The 23,544-nt window shown below is 38.7% G+C and overlaps 1 protein-coding gene across 8 annotated transcripts in view; it reads left to right on the top strand.

Annotated features, from left to right (window-relative positions):
• Positions 1–23,544, top strand: part of FBXW11 (F-box and WD repeat domain containing 11) — a 168,370-nt gene that overhangs the window by 99,384 nt on the left and 45,442 nt on the right. For 7 of the 8 annotated variants that reach the window (XM_045027667.1, XM_045027668.1, XM_045027674.1 and 4 more), the window contains 2 exons: positions 7,933–7,995; positions 10,897–11,122. In XM_045027667.1, the coding sequence (XP_044883602.1) occupies positions 7,933–7,995; positions 10,897–11,122 (289 nt within the window). Of the gene's footprint in view, positions 1–2,954; positions 3,176–7,932; positions 7,996–10,896; positions 11,123–23,544 lie in introns of all 8 variants that reach the window. The other variant, XM_045027670.1, reaches the window with a different exon arrangement.

A 23,544-nucleotide genomic window follows, 5' to 3' on the forward strand; every position in this document is an offset into this window, starting at 1 on the left:
CTAAATTTCAGATCCCTGCTCTAAAGCATGGCGGTGTTAAAACTACTCAGTTTAAACTGTTGTGTTTTTTTTTAACATGGGAAAATCATATTCTTTGCTAACCTCATTCTAGGAAATAGCTGAACCTTTTTTTTTTTTTGAGACTTTCTATAAAACTTCAGACAAAGACACCTGACATTAAAAACTTTTTAGCCAAAACAATTATTTTGGCAAAATTACAAACAATTGAAAACAGTGATTGGAAGTATTAAGCAACCTTAAATTTAGGCATTGCTATCAGCACAATCTGTAATTACATTCACAAAGATATGTTAAAGTTGCAGTCACACACTCAGTAGTTAGGAAATGCCAGAATTATGTTTTGAAACACCTTTTTTCTGTCCCCTTGTGTATATGCATTCTAGGTTTTTGTCTACAGGTCGCCTTGTCTCCATCTGTGCATGGGATGGACGGTGCTTAGGTAATATAGTGACTGTACAATATTTATCTACTTATTCCTTGTGTGATACCATGCACTCTTTGTTGTACACCATTGAAGTCTCACAACATACACAATGATTAATTTCCTCATGCACTTTTCTGTGGTGCTCCTCACTGGAGTATCTGAATGCAATATCGTTAGCCTTGTTTTAGAGATAGGGACAGTTGAGTTCCAGCACTTCTGAAAATCAGATCCCAGGTATGTCAAGTTGAATGCCCAGAAAATGAAGAAACAATGGCCACCTGAGAAAATGTTGATCTGTGTGTCTTTGCTTAGCATCACATAAAAAGTCTGACAGAGTAAGGATCATTTCTGGATGGCATCTGACTGCCTTAATCACAAGACTATCTTTTCTCTTCTTGTAGTCTCCTGCCCCATTCTCTTCTCTCCTTCCAACTTCCAGACCATTTGAGGCAGGTGTCCTACAGACAGTAGCCAGGTTCACCTCACAACCCTAATTCATTTGCTGAGCCTGTGCGGCTTGTGTAATGAATGAGGCAGGGGTCTGGTAGGAGAAAAAAATAAAAGATTTTCATAATGCATACACACAACGGAGCTGAATTAAGGTTTCATGGACAGCCTTAATTCTGAGATTTCTGAACTCCCAGGTATGAAACTTGCTAGGAGTCTTAAAAAGGAAAACGCATAAATTTGATTATGTTCAGCTGCCGTACACATCATGTGTCAGCATGATTTGAAATAACAGTGGATTGCCTATGCATGAGCAGCCCCATTTTACAGGCAACAAAGCTGATGTTTGAGAGATAGCAGGTTGTTTGAGAGGCAGTGTGGATAGGTGAGTTGGATTTGGGTCTGTCATATTGGAGATCTGGGTTCTAGTTCTGTCTTGCATAACTTCTCAGTGGGGTATGAGGTCTTCCTCAAAAAGGATTGTGAGGGTTCAGAATTATTAGTTCTTGTCAGAAGAAGTGAGCCTAGAACTCATGGTCTTCTGGTTTCCAGTGCAGGCCAAAGAATATTTTGATGCAGTGTAGCAACATTAGGATCTGTTTGGTCTGTGTCCTGCGTGGAGTGAGTACTATCTGAAATGCTGAAGTGAGGTACTCAAGCAGTGCTATAGAACGTGTCTGTGGCATGTTGCCCAAAATGGCACTTCCTTTACCCCAGGTGTATCTTTCTGTATATTTCAGAGTTCTGGTGGTGGTGGAGCTCTTCAAAAATGTCACAAGTATGTCTGTAATATAAAGTGTCAGGAACCCTTAATACAGGGGTTTCTGCTATCCCTCTTGCAATAAATTGGACTAATACTAACCATGTGGTTTAGATGAACAGAAAAAGCAATGGTTAAACATAATCAAGATTTTGGAACACTTTCATTTCTAATTATTTTTAAAAAATTTGTCTTAGTGTTTTAATCTCGGAGAAAACAGATTGGAAATCTATATGCAACTTGACGTATGTTGTACAATATACACTAGAAAAATAGTATTTTCTTATGTAATAGGTACTTGTTATGCCTACTCATATAATTACTTTTGTCCTCAACAATGATTGATTATGGTTGGGATGATTTATATACCCGGGGTATATAAAAGAAAATGGAAGATGTTCTGAAATCCCAATTACGTGTAATGATTGCTTTTTCTGTTAGAATTAGTTCAATTGATTGTAAGGGGGATGGCAGAAACCCCCTGTATTAAGATTTCCTATCACATTGTTACAGACATTCCTGTGAATTTTTTTTCAAATGTACCTGGGAAATGAATTGGCTTTAAAATTTTGGCACATTCCAAAAGTTCTATATTTAACTAAAATTCAGTTTTATGCTATAGTAGATTTATAGTATAATTCATTACTGTGCTTTTCATCTGCATTGGTTTTTCTGTGTTTCTCCTTTTTCTGTTTTCTTCCCCTTCTCTGTATAATTTCCCTTTTTTCTCTCTCGTCTATAAACAACTCCACACAACTTTGTTAACTTTGTAATTTTATGGCATCCTCTTGTAGTTATACCAAGGGCACTCAGTTGCATGTTTCAGGGCATAAATTAATTGCTGCATGGGGCTAATGACGACTCTTGTAGCCACCTATACTCAAAACATTGTTCTACAGGTTACATGCATAATAGGGATTTCACCAGTTTGTGAAGCATCTACTATTCCCACTGTCAGAATTTCTGGCTTGATGGGCAATAGTCTAACCCACCTGTACAAAATTCTTGCCACTTATCTAGGAGTTGTAGATTTTATTGATAAGTTTTTATTCTTTTTAGGTTGTCAACTTTGTGCGAAGGGAAGTATTTAAAACGTTCATGGTAAATTTCATAGAATTTGTCAAAATTTTCTAAAGCATGTTTGTTTCAATATTTCCAGTGTCCTTTTCTCTCATTATTTATGTTCCTCCACTTCCTTTCCATATGCTATTCTGTGGAGTTCGCACACCCATGAGACATCAAAGTTTTGCCTTCCAACTCAATAACTCTTCCATTTCACCTGTCTCTTGTTCATTTGTACAGTTTGATCCTTACCGCGTAGCTGTGTGGAGCCCAGAACCTAAACAGTCAAGATGTGCCCTAGGATACTTGCATGCTGTTGCAGTTTCTGCATTATGGACCATCTGAGGTCTCAAGGCTCCACAAAGTGTCTGTAAGGATTGAAGACCATAGGAATTAAAGGGATAGATTGGAAAACTAGGAGTCAGAGCAGGGCAAGGAAGATCAGGATTATGAGGGAGGATGTAAGTATATGCTTTAACTCCCTGTTGTGACAATTCCACACGCATTCTAGTAATTTAACTAAAAGATTCATAGACAATATTATGCATATATTAATACTGGGATATTCTCTAGATTCCAAATGAACTCAGTTGTATCATTACCACTGCCTATTAGTCCAGTTAGTTAACACATTCCAACAGCAAACTTCTATGGATATAATGTATTAGCTAGTGTATTCTAAACTTCTATCCTAATAGACCAGGCACTGTTTATTTTTAATACATACTAGCTGATTGAGTTGAATCCTAGAAATGTCCATGTAATCAGCTATCACATATTAAAAATATACTGTCCCTGAGCCCTACTAAAGTTTATTACATGTTAGCTAACATTTCCATAACATACACCCGTTTGTCCTAGATAAACTCTCTTATGGTGAATAGGCTGAAAAGTAAACAAACTGGCAGTGTGCCATTGAAGTGGGGAAAGGCTAAATGTTAGCCAAGTGAAAATACAAAGCCAGGGAGAGAAACACAAATTTATCTTTCTTTAAGACTGTATTACAAACTAATTGTTTTGAAGATGGCAGTGTATTTAATTTGCAGATCCTTTTCAAGGACATCACTTACAGCATGCTCTGCACTATACAAGAGACAGGTATCAAGACAGTCTCTGCTCTGGGGAATGTACAGTCTAGATTTATTATAACTACAGTAATTTTATTTCTTGATTAAATGGGGTGGTGGAGCTATTGGTTCATTTTATGGAAGACAAGGAGTAAGTGAGCAGAGCAGCCTTTTAGTCACTTCTCATTTTTCTTGGTGGTAAGCGGAGTGAGGAAAAATGACCTCTGAGCCATTTGCGTTGAGATGGGGAGGGAGCAAGAAGCAGAAAAGTAGTGGGAGTCGAGTCCAGGTGGGATGGCAGCTCAGAATTGAATTATTTGGGGAAACAAGACTGATTGAAATATGCTGAACTTTTTGAGGGGAGTGGCAACATTTTATCTTTCACCTGGGCTGGTCTGCTGAATACACCAACCCCAAGTCATCAGATTAAAAGAGCATTCAACCTACTTTTCATTTCAGTTGTTTGTGGTCTATTACCAGTGAAGCTTTTTTTTACTATGCTAGCATGTAAAACTAACCATTCTTTTTTTTTTTACATTTATATTTCACCTTTGAAGGGAGATGATCTATACCAGGAGTAGGCAATCTATGGCATGCGTGCCGAAGGTGGCACACAAGCTGACATTCAGTGGCACTCACACTGCCTGGGTCCTGGCCACCAGTCCGGGGGGGCTCTGCATTTTAATTTAATTTTAAATGAAGCTTCTTAAACATTTAAAAAACTTTATTTACTTTACATACAACAATAGTTTAGTCAGGAATCAGCAACCTTTGGCCCGCGGCCCGCTAGGGTAAGCCTCCTGGCGGGCCGGGCCGGTTTGTTTACCTGCCGCATCTGCAGGTTCAGCCAATCGTGGCTCCCGGTGGCTGCGGTTAGCCACTCCAGGCCAATGGGGGCTTGGGCTGAGGGATATGCTGGCTGCCGCTTCCCGCAGCCCCCATTGGCCTGAAGCAATGAACTGTGGCCAGTGGGAGCCACAATCGGCCGGACTTGCGGACGTGGCAGGTAAATAAACTGGCCTGGGGCTGCCGGGCCGTGGTCCAAAGGTTGCCGATCCCTGGTTTAGTTATATATTATAGACTTATAGAAAGACCTTCAAAAAATGTTAAAATTTATTACTGGCATGCAAAACCTTAAATTAGAGTGGTTAAATGAAGACTCGGCACACCACTTCTGAAAGGTTGCTGACCCCTGATCTATACTCTTCTTTAAACAGGTGCAACTAATTTATTCCATTGTTAGTAGTTCTTAGGCATTTGCACGTGTACTTCCTGCAGAATTTTCACTTCATGAATATTTTTGACTTTGTGTCGTTATCCTTGACAACTCACTGGGCTTTTGTTAGTCTTCCAGTATCACTTACTGGTATTGTGACAAAATTCCTCTTCTGCCTTGGTGGGTCCTGCACTTATAGGCAGTTTTGCTCATCTCAGAAATTCACAGCAGCCCTCAGTTTGGCCACTTTTGCTAGTGGCTCAAACCTGCCGTCCATTCAGCTAACCTCATCACTGGCCAGCATGGGGGAAAGGGACGAGAACAATCCCCACAGTCTCTGTGTCCCACCTAGTGGGTCGGGGACAGGCCAGATCCCTTTCCAATTTAGACCTTCCCTTCTGGTGTTTCTCACAGACCAGGTCAACTCCTGTGTCCAATCAGGAGTTGGGGGGATGGGAGGGAACCTGGGCCCACCCTCTACACCGGGTTCCAGCCCAGGGCCCTGTGGATAGCAGCTGTCTACAACATTCCCTGTATCAGCTGTATGACAGCAACAACTCCCTGGGCTACTTCCCCATGGCCTTCCCCAGCACCTTCTTTATCCTCACTGCAGGATCTTCCTCCTGATCACGCTTGAACTCTTCACTCCTCCAGCAGCACCCCTTCTCACTCCCTGCTCCTTGCACATCCCCCTACTAACTGATGGGAGGTCCTTTTTAAACCAGGTGTCCTGATTAGCCTGCCTACCATAATTGATTCTAGAAAGTTCTTAATTGGCTCCAGGTGTCTTGATTAGCTTGTCTGTCTTAATTGGTTCTAACAGGTCTCTGATTGCTCTAGGGCAGCCCCTGCTCTGGTCACTCAGGGAACAGAAAATTGTTCATCCAGTGACCAGTATATTTTGCCTTCTACCAGACTCCTGTACCCCACTGGTCTGGGTCTGTCACAGTATGACTGGGCAGCGTACCAGTAATTGTTGTCAATTAATTTGTGCTCCTTCTGGATGGCTGTGCAGTAGCAAATAGAATCATGCATAAAAAGAGGTGTTTACATTGGTGACAGTGCTGCTGCGTTTAAAAACCAGATAACACAGTCCCAACCAGATGATAATTTTAAAACATGAGGCAAAGGTGTGTAGCTTTTTCAAGTGTAATTGTGCTTAACATATGTATGTCACCTCAAAAAAGTGTATGAAAATTTTAAATATAAATAGTACTGCCTTTGTCTGTATTTGGACTCCTCCTCCACTTTTTGCTGTATTTGTTGTTCTGCTTACATCAGAAGCAGATGAGTTTGCTTTTTTTTCTTCCAGGCATATTCCTCTTGCTGGCAATGTGCAGAACTTTCACAATGTAATTCTTCAAATGTGATGTGCCATTTCTCTGTAACAGGAAGCCAGTCAGGAGGGACTCAAATAAGTTTTAGAGGGAAGTTCTACAGTTAAAAGGGGGGTCAGTGAGTGTAGCTTTATGGGTAATGCTGTTTTATTTTTCTAATAAGCTTCCTCTTTTGAAATAAAGCTGCTTTCTGTGATTCACTATTATCACATGACAAAAACTGTGTGGAGGAGGAGAGAAGGGTGGTAAATGTGAGTTCAGAACACAGCTAGTACCCTGGAAGGGGGAGTGGCTCCTAAGCAGTTGTGTGTACAGTTTCTATCAGAGAGAGCTCATAATGGAGAGTGCCACCCCTCCCGCCCCCCAAAAAAGAGGCAGGGAAGCAGGATAAAATATACAAGCAAAAGTGGATACAAGACTCATCTTAATTCCACTTTTTCCCCCAGAACAAGTGATATATAAAGGAGAAGGAAAGAGGGATAACATGAAAATATACACATCTGTATAAATATCTGTAATTTTCATTTTAAAAAAATACACAGCTTTCCCTGACAGCCCCTTTACCAATCCATTATCAATTGGCCAATTTCTTATAGGTCTGAGTGATGGAGGGGTGGGGAGGAGAGGGAATGAGTGTGTAGGGTGAGTCCAGTGAATAGTGATTGCAAAGGTATGAGGGGAAGCATTGAGTAAGTTGGGATTCATGAGTGTGATTGGTGGAGAGAATGCATGACTGTTTCAGTTTTAGTGGCAGAATCAAGTGAGTGAATGTAGGCAGGTAGTGGAGAAAAGAAGGTGTGAACTGAAGGAAAAAGAAAGCTCGAGGGGAGAATGGAGGATGGATGTTAAGGGAGGCCGATGTCTGGTTTTCCATTAAAAAAAAAATGGAAGGGAAGAAAACAGGAGAAAGTGAAAAGGGAAAGAAGTTTTGAAGCGAGATACATACTGGTAAAGATGGAAGGGAAAAAGATATCAGAATTCTTGAAAGGAAAATAGAAGTAAAGGGAAATGGCAGCTGCCAAATCTCTTGGGACATTAAGAACTGTAAATGGCAATCAGCTACAAAATAGTCTGTAGAGAACAATCCTGCACTGACTTAGTGGGCTGGATGACCTGTTAGGTATTTTATGTCTAATATATGATCCTATTACATGTATAAGAGGGCGTACTGACTGTTTTTTTCACCCTAGATGTATGTATTTTGACTTCACATCAGAAGCTGCTTGTTTAATCACTTCAGCAATTTTCCTGTTCACCTGAGGGAGTTTAATTCTAATTCATTAATGGATTTATTTCCCATTGAGATGATCATTAGAAAGGCTGGATAAGAGCCTGTTGATGGAAATTGAAGAGGGGTCAGAAATTGAATTATCTTTACTGTGAATGGAATCAGTGAACATACTCTAGTTCATTGAAAATCTTAACATTTATGGTATCTAGATTTTATGTGACTAGAAATCTCTTGTAATGTTCGATAGGAAAATAAGGTTTTATCTTTTTGGATGTGCTTTTCAAAATGTTTGCACAGGCATGGAATTGCCACAATTTAAACACATGCAGAGGAAAATTCAAATAATATTTCTGCTTTTTTTTCCTAGAACACATCAGTAATGGAGGATCAGAATGAAGATGAATCTCCAAAGAAAAATACCCTATGGCAGGTATGACTGAGGTGCCCAAGGGAAGGCAGTAAATGATATATAGATAGTTGGCATTATTTTCAAAATTTCTGCCTTTGAGAAAGCTTTCGCCTGCAAATTGAATGTCCCGCTTATGTATAGTAGACTTGATGCCATCATTTATTTAGCTCAGAGTAGAGTCCTCAGGTAGAAAATGACAGTGATGGACAATTTATACATGACTTGTTCTTTCCAAATTTTTAAAACTTTCTTCACTCTACCTTGACATGAGACAATTTCAGCATCAAAACATGTTACAGTACAAATTCATAAAATAGAGACACAATGCAATGGCCATAAATGGAAAGAACAAGGTCTAGTACTGCCCTGCCACTGCAGGAAAACGGACTGTGGTGAAATATGCATAACAGATATTGTTCTCTAGAGGAAGGTGAATGTGTATTCCAAGCTTACTGCCTTTATGCTCTGAAACACAGTTCCTTCCTGACTCTGGATTTAATTTGATCAGTTATTGGCAGATAGTACTCAGTCATCTCTCCTGAGAAGTTCAATCTGCTATATGGAATGCGGCTCAGACTAGAGTTGACTTTAAAACAAGGAGGAAGTCTCTTGACCCGAGAGACCAGCAATCCGTAAATCTATGGATTTATTTCAGAGCAAAATAAACAGTCAAAATTGCCTGTCCATAAAATCTTGTCCTTTAAAAAAAAAACAACAAAAAAACAGATTATAGGGCAACTTCTCCTTGTGTGCTATGTTTTTATATTTAAATGGTCATCTCCCTAGCTATGAACTTTACTCCCTATATAAGAGGAATAATTCAAAAGATGGTGTGGTGTGTAACTATTGTCATGTATAAAGAAGAGGTAGATGAATAAAATACGGAATGTGAGTAACAAATGCTTCTTGAGACATTGCTGCTCAAACCGTAACCTTTTAGACCTGGTCGCACACCACATGTGCAGAAACTTTACACTTTTTTCTGTGGAAAAAGTAAAGGGAAGAGGAAGAAAATGTGATATGTGCGGCTGCTTGGTTACGTGATTTAATTCTGTTCTCTTTATTTTCCCTTTCTGGGTGGTGTTTGTAGCCATGTTTGTATCAAATCTTGCCTGAAAGCATTTGGGGCTACAAGCAACCCCTTACTTGTTTAGTTCTTTCTTCCCTTATATTTACTACCTGTGCAATTTTGGTATCTTGCAAATTTGAGGTTTGCTCAGCTTGGTACACCAGAGCAACACCCAGCAAAGAAAGGCATGAAACAACCACTCTGCTGGTTTAAGTGGTATTTATTCTTTAGTTTCAAGAGGCTTTTGGAAACTTAAGGAATCCTGGAGCAAACTGAAATTAGCAGTAAGTATCACTTCTTTTCCTACAAACTCTGCAGACATACCTTGAAATGCTCTGTGGATCAATTTGCACATCTGAGGGTATGTCTAAACAGTCGATGTTAAAGTTCAGCTGTGGCAGTGCTTTAATGTGGCTGTCGCGGCTCCAGTGCCAGGAGACAGCTTTCCCAGCGCTGTAATAAAACCACCTCTGCAAGTGGGGGAATAGCTACCAGTGCTGGGAGCATGGCTCACAGCGCTGTAGCACTATCTACACTGCCACTTTACAGTACTGAAACTTGCATTGCTCAGGGGGGTGTTTTTTCACACCCCTGAGTGAAGAAAGTTTCAGTGCTGTAATTGGCAGTGTATACAAGGCCTAAGTGTCTGCATATAGCATAAGCAGCAAAGAATCCTGTGGCACCTTATAGACTAACAGACGTTTTGCAGCATGAGCTATCGTGGGTGAATACCCACTTCTTCAGATGCAAGTCTGAAGAAAAAACATCTGTTAGTCTATAAGGTGCCACAGGATTCTTTGCTGCTTCTACAGAACCAGACTAACACGGCTACCCCTCTGATACTTGACTGCATATAGCATAGTGGATTAATGCATAACTGTTTTAGATCTGGAAGCTCTAGTCTCACATTTTCAGGATACAAGTGAAGCTTAGCCTGATGTCAATATACTATTGTTCCTAGTGGAGCTGTCCTGTTCCTTGCTATCACTCTTCCTGCCTAAACTCCAGGATGTCTTGTCATCCTATAATAGTGCTTATTATGTGATTCAAACACTAGGTGGCGGTGTATGCACAGTGATGGTTAGAAATTCTTACCAAATATTGAGAATGTTTGGTATCAAGAAGTATTATGGAAGTAGGCAGTATGGCCTTGAACTCTTTCTTCTACTCTTGAGTGAAATATTTAACATCTGTATTCTGTAGTGGTGTGTCATCCATGGCGGGAGCTCTTCCAGCACCCAAGTGGAAAATTAAAAACCAAGGTCCTGTTTAATGGTCCTAGGTGTTGGCATTTGCACACCCTCAGATGGCAGGAGTGGACTGTCGTTAAGGAAAGGATCTATAATTTACAAATTCCTGTCAGTTTTCAATGATGGGGTAAGAAACGGGCAGTGCAACTTTTAATTTTATATTTCTAAATATTATCGGCACTTCATGTCTTTTTCCCCAATTTGTGTTGTATAATTACATCCATCGAAACCAATGGAAGTTGTGGAAGGAATACAGCAGTAGAAAGTAATGATGTGAATAAGAGCCTTTCCCCTATGTTGAATGAGCACTTCCAATTTACAATTATTTAAAGAAATACTGAAGAGATTTTTAGTTTTTCAGTGTAATTGATCATTTATAATTATATAAGAAAAAAACAAATTTCATTAATCTCATCTATGAAAGCAGAATGTCCAAGTTAATCTTTTTGCATAGATGATCGCTTTTATTATAGACTTTAAAATTTAATTCTGCTAAGATGCACTTCCTTGCATTCTCAGCCCCCTTTCAGAGTTCAGATTACTCTTACCTGACTATGCATGCTGATATTTAAGTATTAACTATTTTATCTTTTCTAAAAATAGATAAGTAATGGAACTTCATCCGTGATAGTCTCAAGGAAGCGACCATCGGAAGGAAACTACGAAAAGGAAAAAGACTTGTGTATTAAATATTTTGACCAGTGGTCTGAATCAGATCAGGTTGAATTTGTGGAACACCTTATTTCACGAATGTGTCACTATCAGCATGGACATATTAACTCTTATTTGAAGCCCATGTTACAACGGGACTTCATCACTGCTTTACCAGGTAACAAACATATCTATAAGAATTGGGAGATAAGTGTATATTTTGCTATAGATAAATGTAGATTATAAATAGTGTACATTTTTCTGGACAGCCACCATATTTTTATTATACTAGAATAACTTGTCCGCCATTTCTGTGATTAATTGAACTGGCCACTGGATGCCAGTATTGTTCCACATAAATACAGTTTAACTAGTATGTTTTAAACAGCAGTCTGTGTTTTACTTGGATCTGAATTATTGTAAAAGTTGCTTCTCAATTGCAAACTTCATCCTAGATTTCTTTTCCATACCAAACCCTCTAATGTAGAAAATACAATTAGCCTTCATGGCTTTGATTTGTGAAGCCTATACTGCATTTTTTGTTTTGTCCTAGGTTTCTCACATATTTTTTAAAAGTGACCTGAAATCTTAAATCTGTCTGTTTTGATAAACTAGTCTAGACATCTGGGCTTTCTTGCTACTAACTTAATAAAAAAAAAATTAATTGTAAAATTTGTATACAGTTCAAGCTTGGTTCTTTCTTCAGTATCTTGTATATTAGCAGACTGTTCATACCTGTGCATACTTTATGCAAGTCCACAAAGAGGATGGAGCACTACTGTTCCAGGTGCATATAATCCCTCTAGTTTTAGACTTTTCTCTGCTTGGCAGGCAACTTAAATTTCAGTTGCCTGAGCAAGAGCAACAAGGAGTTGGTTTCCTGGAGTTTGTTCTGATTTCTGATAGTGAGAGGCAGATACCCTTTTTAAAAAAAAAATGAATTCAGCATGTGGTGATTTATAATAATAATAATCATAATAAAGTAGATACAATAGAACCACTGCAGGATATGTTGGATATGAGAAAAACCACTTGTCTTTTAGGAATTCAAGAAACCACCTGATGGAGGGGTCCCTAATAGTTGATGGTGTTTAACAGTAGTTAATGAAACATTGAGACACTGTCCAGAACCTGGTCTACTCAGCCATTGGAAAAGCCTGCTAATTTAAATCCAGGCTGTTATGATGAAAGTGACACGAGTCAGTCAAAGAAATTTGCTTCAAATGCTCTGTTAGTATAAGATTAGGAGTTGCTCTACCTAATAGGTGTCAGTTTTCTTTCTTTGTAATCTTGCTCCCTTCCTAGCCTTTCACATTCTCCTGTCTTCCCGTATTGGTATATTCTCTCTCCCTTGTTTGCTTTGACCATCTGTTGTTCTGTCCTCTGCATTGATCAGTTGTCGAAACAATAGCTAGAATACCAGATTGTTATGCACATCATTGTACTTATTATTTGTCAGATGACACCAGCACAACACACCATGATTTCTGATGTTTGAATCAAACAGGCCTCAGCTACTGAGAAACTCTGATAGTGACAGGCAGCTGATTGAATTGATGCAGTGCTGAGGGGGCGAATCTGTCAGAGCTGGATGACCATAAGAACTCAAGCAGCACTATTCTTGTTTTCCTTCTGTCTATCCTTTTACCAACTAAAATTGTAACTGCTTCCCTCTAGGCATGCAGGATATTGTTAAGACCTCAGCACCTCTGGGAAACCTGAAAACTTAGTAAGGGACAGCGTAGAAACTGAAAGGAAAGGAGATGAGAAAAGACGCTAGGAGCCAATGATGTATTATGAGATGGAATCTAGTTTTGATTATAAACATTCATGTCGGTATTTTACTTAGTTACTTATACATAATTCTCTTATTTCAAATCTTCATATAAGGGTTCACTACCAAAGTGGTGGTGGTTTGTATTACAGTAGTGGCTAACAGTCCCATTTGAGAGTGGTGCCCCATTGTACATACACAGCAGTAAGAAACAGTCCCTGTCCTAAATCATTTGCAGTCTTGAGATAAGACAAACAAAGGGATGAAAAAGCAAGTAGTATCCCCGTTTTACAAATGAGGAGCAAAGCAGTGAAATCAACCAGGTACATGTCAGTTTCCCTCTGCTGTTGCCTACATTTTTTTTCACTGGGCAGAGAGAATTTTCTACTTGTCCCAGAGGTGCCAGCTCATATTTAAAGCTGATGCCATTCCAACAGGCCAGGTGAGGGTCTGGGCTTTAGCGATTGCGGACAAAGTGAGAGTGAAGGGGAAAAAGGGAAATTAAAAAACTGGACAAGAAAAAAATACAGAAGGAAAAAGGGTAGAATATGAAGGGAAGGGAGAAAGATGAGATCAATATTATGAGAAGTTAGCTTTATATAAGATTTTTCAATCTGATTTAATTGTGGGTTGCTTCTTTCTAGTGAACTTCCTAGCTTTTTCTGCAGAAATGACCCCGCTCGGCTTTTAGATACTATAGATCTTCGGCCCGTCGCCTCTGGATATCTGCTTTATATTTTCCTGAGAGATATTTTAAAAGTGTGCAACTTAAAAATCAGGCCTGCCTGGTCAAGGCATTTATACAGTGTGGTCTTCAGTTAAGAAAGTGGATTTTTTAACACAAGTTTGAGTTTGCAGCTGCTTTATTTTGAACTTCAGTGTGGAATCTAGATACCTATTACCAAGATTTGTAATGATCCAGATCACTTATTCATATAAGAGTCGTATAAGTCCTCATATTTACATATACACATTTATATTTTTTATATAAAATATGTTAAAATATGTCTTCCAGTATTTGACTTTCTTTTGCTCATTTCCCCCTACCTTTCAAAAAATGGCATACCAAGGCCAATGCTTATGTTTTCTGGTCAGTTGCAGCCAAAGTTATCCTGTAAGTTAGTTTGTTGGATTGTATTAAGACGATTTAAAATGTTTGCTGCCAGCAGCTTTTATTGTCAATAAAACAATGTACTTAAAAAAAATAATCTTCCTATCAGGCAAATATTGACCAGGTGAGCATGAAAATTAATGTACATTTTGGATTCAGACTTCTGTTGGAAAATGCTTGACATTTTCAGAAAATAAGGTGGCAATTACATTAAAAAATGTTAATAAAATGCTAACTTCAAGTCCTGTTTGAAGATAACATTCCTCTAAGGAGTTCAGTATCTCCACACACACACACACACACACACACACACACACACACACACACACACACACACACACACACACACACACACACACACACACACACTGATCAGCTTTGCATGGTTGCTCTTTTGTTCAAAAAATGATTGTTGATGTTTCTGACCGCTGTAATGCAGACGTGACATTGAATGAAGCAGCTTTATGATACGGTATTAATTGGGCTTGTCCTAGGGTTTAGCTTTTTTTTAGTGTGATTGGAGAAAATCTTATTTTTTATGTATTTATTTTTAGATACAGCATAAAAACTGAAAGCTTTATTGGGAAAAAATAGGGTTGTTTTCCTTCTTGACCTTGAATTTGGCATTCCTTTCATCCTGTCAAATCATTTTTGTATATTGCATTCACTATAAGCTTCTTATACAAAGTGTGCTTTGTCATGCACGGGAAAACACTATCTTTTTAATCTAGCAAACTTTCCTTTTTGAAAGGATATCAGAATAAATATTGGGGAATACTAGAAGAAATGCTTTTATACTAAATATATATGGAGGCAGAGCGGAAATCCTCCACTTAGAGCAATCTAATGGAGGTGGCATAGATGATGATAGAGAATACCCACCCCAGATTTATTGACACAAATGTTGGCATCCTCTAGCTTTGTAAAAGACAGGTTTGACATAATCCACAACATGAATCATTAAAGATCTGGCTATTAATGATATTTAGGCACCATACCTAAATACCTTTAAAAAGCTGGTCCTAAATTTTTAGGACGGTTTTAACTTTGTCATGTAGAAATGTATTCTCTATATGTAAAGGGTTTTTACTAGCTAATGAAAGGATTTTTTTTTAAATTTCATGACTTAAACTCAGGTTTATTTTACTCTTATGTATTGTGAAAATGCCTAGCATTGTGATTTTTATTTTACCTAGCTCTTCCGGAGATATTTTAAAAATTGTGTACTAGGTGTATATAGTATTTGTCTGGCATCTGTGCAAACATACTTTATTGTCCCATCACTGTGTGAAGATTCTTAACCACTCATTCATTCAGAACAACTTGACATTTTAAAATTGACCAATTTTTGCTTATTAGAGCCCCAATCCTGCAGATTTCAGTTGTGAGCAGATCCCTACATCCAAAAAGATCTCCACTGAAATTGTGGAACATGTGGAGCGCAAGGGTTTGTTTTGTGCATTGTAACTTGCAGGATCAGGGCGTATATGCTAATTAGTCTGTGAATGTTAAAATATAGATTCTTCTTTATGCAATGTTCCCGTTGTAACATTTTACATTGCTATTCCTTATGCTTTATAGTTAGAGGTAAGAATGTTGGCTTAGAGAGCTGCAATTATGAGATCTTGCCATGCCTGAACCTGTGGTATGTGAAAGCTATTGATTCTAACCATTTTAACACTTTCTGCAAGATATAAACTTGTATGGCATTGTTCAATGCTAGGGCATATATTGTATGATGTTACTTTTCCTTTAAAACAAATTTTATTTTTATCCTCATTCTTGGAGACAGATAAATTCTAATGGAATTAAAGACGTTAATTCCTTTATTTCTATAATTATTTTAAAATAGGAAGTTACTATACTGAATGCGTGTCAATTTAAGTCTTTAACTTTTTGCAATTTGTAGTAGACTAAAAATCAGAAATTTACCCAAACTAGTCAAACTAAGTTCAAACCTCTTTGAAACTTTTAGTCTTTCTAAACACTTATGAATGACTTTCATAATAGAAGTTAATCAGATCAATTGCAAACAATTGCCATTTTGGTTTCAGTTGTACAGGAAATGGATTAAAAATGGCAGAATTGCATAAGGGATTTAGAGAAATTACTTGAAATTTATTACAATTTCTCTTGTACCTAGATACCAGAGTATAAGGAGTGAGTGGCTTGAAATAAGTATTAAAATTATTCTGGGTCTGTGATGTGCATGTTCACATCTTCAGAACACACGTTGCGGTGCACATCATCTTTTGTAAACCTTGAATCTCTGGAAGAGCTGTAGCAAAAGGCTCACTGAAAATTAAGCATATCAGAAAGGGCAAGTGTGCACTCTTGTCTCATCCATGTTTGTAAGGGAAGGTTTTCTTGCACTAGGATTTCGATTAAAATGAATACATTTAACAAAATTAGGGCCTAAGATGGAACTGACCGTTCATGTTGAGTGGAATGGTCTGCTTATAGAAACATTCTTTGCATCCAGAAAAAACGTTGCTGCTGTGGAGAGATGAGAATAAGCTAAACAAAGATGCACAATAATTTAACCTCTGTGCCAAATGTTTTTGGGCTCTGATTTAATCATTTGAAAAACACATCTATACTAGAACGGTTACCAGACATATTACAAATAAGGATAAGGAACATTTGGTGGTTCATGTTACATATGGATATATTTTCAGAGTCCCCCAAAGGGTTTTTACCTCTACTTGTCACTCAGTATTTGTTTTCTGTAAAGATACCCATCATAACCTATCCCCGCTCTTGGATGTGACCAAGTTAGAAATTCTCCAGGTTCAAAATTCTAAAGCTATTGGCTCAAGGAGACATCTTGCATCAGTCCAGCAACAGAATGTAGAAATTCATTGTGCTCCAACTGCCATTAGAAAATCACTAGGCATATACATTTAGTCTGAAAAACAAAGGGGACATCAGTTTTCAAGTACATAAAAGGTTGTTACAAGGAGGAGGGAGAAAAATTGTTCTTCCTAACTTCTGAGGATAGGACAAAAAGCAATGGGTTTAAATTACAGCAAGGGACGTTTAGGTTGGATGTTCGGAAGCTTTTCCTAACTGTCAGGGTGGTTAAGCACTGGAACAGATTGCCTAGCAAGGTTGTGGAATCTCCATCATTGGAGATTTTTAAGAGCAGGTTAGACATACACCTGTCAGGGATGGTCTAGAAAATACTTAGTCCTGCCATGAGTGCAGGGGACTGGATTAGATGACCTCTCAAGGTCCCTTCCAGTTCTATGATTTCAGTTGGCTGTTTGTGCCTGTTTGAAATCTGAGCCATGCTACAAGTCACAGTGATGTACAGTTGGCACCTCCTTGCTTATGTATCACTATATCCATTATATTTAATGGGCAAATGCAAAAATGTTAAACTGAAGTGGGGAGAGGTTTAAGAAGGCATATTAAAAATTCTGCAGCTGCTAACTGCAGAGGCTACCTAAACTTGTGATCAGTCTACCCTCTCAATTTTTTATCTACAACTGCTTTTCCTCCCTTTTCTGCTCAGGTGTTCTTGAACTGAAACACTGTATAAGCCCTTACAGTACAGTAACTTTTTTGGGATTTTTGGCAGGGTTTACAAAATGCTTATCGTAAAGACTAAGTTTTAGTCATCCGGAACTGAATGTTACTAAATGGGAAGTAGGTGCCAATTGCGCAAAGTAAAACTGGTGGGAAAGCTCAAACTACCCTTTGGTTTTGACTGAAAAGGTGATTCTCTTTAAAAATAAAATGTTAAAAATAGCCCTGTTTGAAATCTCCTTTTCAGTAAACCAGAGTTGCTTGTTCTCTCTCAAGGGATGTTAACTGTTTGGTTATCACGGGCTGTGAGCAGGTCTCAGTAGCTCCTTAGCTCAGGGATGGGCAAACTTTTTGGCCCGAGGGCTACATCTGGGTATGGAAATTGTATGGCGGGCCATGAATGATCACAAAATTGGGGGTTGGGGTGCAGGAGGGGGTGAGGGCTCCAGCTAGGGTGCGGACTCTGGGGTGGGGCTGGGGATGAGGGTGCTCCGGGCTGGGACCAAGGGGTTCGGAGGGCAGGAGGGGGATCAGGGCTGGGGTAGGGGGTTGGGGCGCAGGATTGGGTCAGGGGTGCAGGCTCCGGGCGGCGCTTACCTCAAGCATCTCCCAGAAGCAGCGGCATGTCTCCCCTCCGGCTCCTATGCAGTGGCGAGGCCAGGCAGCTCTGCGCGCAGCTCCATCCGCAGGTGTTGCCCCTGCAGCTCCCATTGGCTGCAGTTCCTGGCCAATGGGAGCTTCAGGGGTGGCATTTGGGGGGGAGGGAGAGGGCAGTGTTCTGAGCCCCCTGACTGCCCCTATCCGTAGGAGCCGGAGTGGAGACATGCCATTGCTTCTAGGAGCCGCGTGGAGCGGGGCAAGCCCCCGACCCTGCTCCCTGGCAAGAGCTCAAGGGCCGGATGCGGCCCCTGGGCTGTAGTTTGCCCATCCCTTCCTTAGCTGCATCCTCTCTGATCAAGATTGGAAAAATAGAAAATAATACTGAAGAAACTAAAGCAATTTTTGAGTTTTTAAACAAATACATTGTGTCCTAATCTGGATTACCGTACTTTCCACAAATCATCCTTTAGTATTTTAATGGGTAAAAGCATGGAAGAGATTGCAGGCCATGACCTGCACTGCTGAATTACAATATTTGTAATTCTTAAAACTCAGTTGTGATTTATAAAAGATAATTCACCCTCAATGGATAGAGATGAAAAGATGTGTGGGGAAGTGAGTGGCTGGAGTTGGAGGAATGAGAGATTGAAAGTGGCAGTTTTAAACTGCCCCCTCGCCCTAAGGAGCCAAGCAGCATTGTGGCCATTTTAGTCTCTTAATTGGGAGCTGCTCAGTATTCCGAATTTAACTCACTTTCTTATCTACAAATTGGCGACTGGTTGACAAACCGCTACTGAAAGATCAGTAGGGGTCAGATGGTGGCTCAGATAGTTCACAGAACTTGCTTTGAAAGAGTGGCGGGGGAACGCTAGCAAAAATAACATTCAAATTAGTATTTAACTTTTTCCCTATTTTTTCATTTTACGAGGAAGTATCCATAGAGGAAGGAGATATTGCATAAACCCCCATGAAACTACTTTTTATGTTTCATAAATGAGCCATATTGTCACATGGGGGACACACTACAGGTGTCCTGCAGTGACAAGAAACACCTCTATCCACTGGGGAGGGAAGCTCATATGCATTTGCTTCATTACTTCTAGTTTTAAGAGTCCTGACTAAGCTGAGCAGAAGACAAGGGTTCTGCAGTCTCATTAGTCTCCTGCTGACCAAGATGCATGTGTAGCCATATTTGATCTCACAGAACTGGGGAACTTTTCTACATTCCAGCCTGGAATTGCTCTCCCTATTGGCATGGCTTCCGAGAGACTAAAAGCTGATAGGCTTGTTTCTGAGATATCTTGAGTTCTTGCTGCACAGGTGTCTATAAGTGGAATGTACACATTCGAGTGGAAATGAATGGATAACTTTACATGCCCCCAATAAACTGCTTGAATACATTCCTCACCTCCTATCCTGTTAGATTGCTTCACTGAGTGAGGTAATATCTTTTATTGGATCAACTTCTATTGGTGAGAGAAAGAGAAGCTTTTGAGTCACACAGAGCTCTTCTTCAGGTCTCTGTCAGAAGTTGATCCAATAAAAGATATTACCTCACCCATCGTGTGTGGCTCATATCCTGAGACTGACACTGCTACAACTACACTGCATCCTTCACTGAGTGTCCTCTCTTATCCTTGCATGAATATATCGAAAGGTTTAATTAATTAAAAAATCTAAACAAACCCATCTGTAATGGGATGATGGAATCTTTACAAAGTTTATAGAAGCAACATTTCGGCCATTGTGCTTGTGAACTCAGTTTTTGGACATGGAATACCATTTTTCCAGGTGATACAGTGACAAACTTTCAGTGAGCTTCAGGCTCCAACTTTATGCTAAGCTATTGAGTGCTATGAACACCACTTCAGGTGGCATTAGTTCCTGCTGATATTTTTTCATACTTGCATGCCTGTCTTAGCTATGGCAACAATCTAATCTATTTTCATCCAGGGAATGTAAATACATTTCATCCACTCTGATGTGAAGTAAATTTACTACAATCATACTTCAACTCCCTCCCACACAAATCTTTATTTTTACTAACCATGGTATGTACACTTTGTTTAGACTTCATACTGCTTGCAGTTTCTCATTGATGTTGCATGTGGTTTCATAGAGAAATCATTAGAGCTTTGTCATTTGTTGAATGTTTTTAAAGAAAAGATAATTACTTGTAATTGTTCTGCTTAAAATACACATCCAAAAAGATTATCCATCTCCCACCCACCTTTCTGTAGAACTGAAGATTTGTTGTAGTTTCATTGTTGTGAAGAGGCTGGTGCGTCACAACCCCTGCTGGATGCAGAGTGGCTTTTTAGTACTTTGAGGTTGTCTTAAATTTCATTTGTATGCAGGTGCACAGAGTGATCTGTCTGAAGTATACCTTTTGTCTCTTGAAGGATGTGCATTATGTCCAACAGGATCGTGCAGTTAAACTAGAAGTGCTAGTTTACTTTCTGGATCTTAACTAAACTGTGTTAAGGCTTGATGAATTTCGCTGTGAAGAGTGATTAGGGCAGGGAGATTGATGTGTGGTGCTGCTGCTTCAGTGATGGAAATTTAGAAATATCAGGAAAACGTAGTTAAGTATGTAGTGCATGAATAACTCACATATAAAAGTTCCAGGCAGCTTGCTCTGAGCTGTTAGTTTTAGCCAAATATGGTATTAATTTATATGTTAAAAGATAACTCTTAAAAATTACCTGTTTTTGAAAATAACTTGTCTGAAAGAATTAAGCTCCCTTTTTCAGACTTCAGAGGGAGAAGTTTAAGTAGTATTTGCTTGGTACTGTCCATTCTGAATTTTACACCTGTGCGAATGCAAGGAAAATGGAAAATGTTTGTGGTCTCTGGCTTCCTTTCTCTTCAGTGGAAAAAGTGATAATTATGGTATGCTTTTCAAAAAGCAGTGGTAGAATGTTTAGTCTACAGGGTTTGTTCTTACAGGGTTAGGTTGTGGTTAGTAAGTACTGTTATTAAAGGGAAAATGGTATATCATTCAAACTAAAGGCAAATCTTTCCTACTTCACAAAGGTGATTGCCAGAGACTGTCAAATCAGTTTTGTTGCAAATACCATGTTACTTGCCTTTTACACTTTTCAGACTGATTAAGAAAAGCTTTGGATTCTTCTAAATATGCTGACCATGTTTCTTTTAGTATGTCAAATATTATTTGTACTTAGTAGACATTAATTCATAATAAAAGGTAATTTAGTTGTAAGAGTAATTGATTTCACCTTTGTGCCTTAATTAATAAAGGTTAAATGAATTTTACAATACTTTGCATGTTCTTATGCAAATCACAGATTTTTTTAGTCAGCTTGCAACTTCGACCTTTGTAATAATATCTTATGTTGCCTTTGCCTAGAAAAATAAGGTCCCTTCTGCAGCTGTTTTGTATGTAAAAAAGCTGTACACTGTATTGAGCAAGTAAAATCCTGCCAAAGTTCTTTGAAATTTGTTTCTAAAATAACAAAAATCTGTGCAGTCTCATGATCTAAGCTACTGTTTCATATCCAGCTTTAGTCAGTTGCATGGAATTGACATCCCGCATTTGGGTTTCATTTTCATACAAAGTGATATTTACACATTGAGCTTTGAAATCTCTCTGGATTTTAATTGTTTTAATTTATTATTGAAATTAAACCAGCTCTTCATCTGGTACCTATAATCACCAGCAGCTGTACCTTTTCACTGTTTTATATAAAACTACGAGAACACTCTCTGAGGGGGGTGATGTTATATTATTTTGTTTCTCTGAAAAGTATACTAATAACATTTTCCTTAATAAGCATGTCTAGTATTTTAGTTTATGGCTTCTTTCAGTTCCAAGTGTTTTTTTTAAATATATAAACAGACATGAAGTATAAAATGTGTATTTGTAGCCTTTTGATGTTATTCTGGATCTAAACTACATATTTTTTTTAAAATGAGTTGAGTGAGAGATTCCTGCTTGGTGTTTGAGGTACACCTCTACCCCGATATAACGCAACCCGATATAACATGAATTCAGATATAATGCAGTAAAGCAGCGCCGCGGGGGCGGGGCTGCGCACTCCAGTGGATCAAAGCAAGTTCAATATTCCGCGGTTTCACCTATAACACAGTAAGATTTTTTTGGCTCCTGAGGACAGTTATATCGGGCTAGAGGTGTACTTATAAATGGGTTGTCATTTTAGCTAGGCTTTGGACATGTTACTGTTGAATTCATTTGGATAAAGTGCACATTTCTAGTTTTATTTGATATAAGTAAATGTGGACATCACATTTATGATGAAGAAAATAGAAAATTGTAGAATCAAGAAGGCATACTGGGCAAAACCATTTCTGAGTAATTACACTGTACAGGTGGCTTTCCAGAGCGAAAGCTTGATGTGTTTCGATAACACCAAAGAAATACTGCAGTTCTTTTCCCTTTATTAAAAAGGAGCATTTTTTCTTAATATGAGTTAATTGAGTTTAATTGTAACATCAGTGACCGTTAATCAGTAAACTCTTATTTGTATCTAGTTTAATAGTAGATCCAAAGGACACAAAACTATGTTTTATTGGTATTGGTCTGTTAATACACACCTCTGGTGTGTTGCAGCTGTGTGCTGTCAGTCACCTGACGGGGATTAATGGACCATGAAAAATGCATCAGTGTTTTAATTCTGCTATTGAAGAGATGGTAGTTGGTTGGATTTAGCTTCCGTTATAACACCTTATTTTAACTTCTTTAACTTTGGATTGAAAAATAGTTCTGATCTAATTAATACCACAACTACTCTTCAAGCAAAAGAGAATTCTTGTTAAGTCTGAATAAAATTAACCAACTGTGTTTTCAAGTACAAGTTAGTCATTTTTTTAAAAATGACTATCTAACATTTGTGTCTTAGCTCCAAAATAACTTGTTACTGCCCCTTCAAACTCTGTGTAGTCAAATCTTCATGAAAACTCATGTTGTCTAAAGTTATGATTGGATTAAAATAATGATAAATTTATGGATAGTTTGGATCCTGCTTTTATTGAGATAAATAAGTTTTTTGCCTCTGACTTCAGTGGTGGTAGGATTGCACACTGTATGCAAGAGCATCATCCCCTGAGTGTTCATTTTGCAGTATAGGAAACGTGGGCTTGGGGTGACATCACTGCAACAGTTTACAATCCATGTATGGAAGTTCTCTCTAAGCTATAATGGCTAGAAACTTATTTGTTTAAAATGAAACTTAGATGTTGCAGAAGATAACACCAATTTAGTGGTGCACCCATGCCCAGGTTGGAGCCAGAGGTTCCATCAAAAGGCTGGTTATTGGTTTTTCTTTGTAGTTCAAAATTTAAAATAATAGATTATTAGGATTGGAAGAGACCTCAGGAGGTCATCTAGTCCAATCCCCTGTTCAAAGCAGGACCAACACCAACTAAATCATCCCAGCCAGGGCTTTGTCAAGCCAGGCCTTAAAAACCTCTAAGGATGGAGATTCCACCACCTCCCTAGGTAACCCATTCCAGTGCTTCACCATCCTGCTAGTGAAAAAGTTTTTCCTAATATCCAACCTAGACATCTCCCACTTCAACTTGAGACCATTGCTGCTGCTTCTGT

This window comes from Mauremys mutica, chromosome 8 (genome assembly GCF_020497125.1).
Source record: "Mauremys mutica isolate MM-2020 ecotype Southern chromosome 8, ASM2049712v1, whole genome shotgun sequence".
NCBI classification, from domain to species: Eukaryota; Metazoa; Chordata; order Testudines; family Geoemydidae; genus Mauremys; species Mauremys mutica.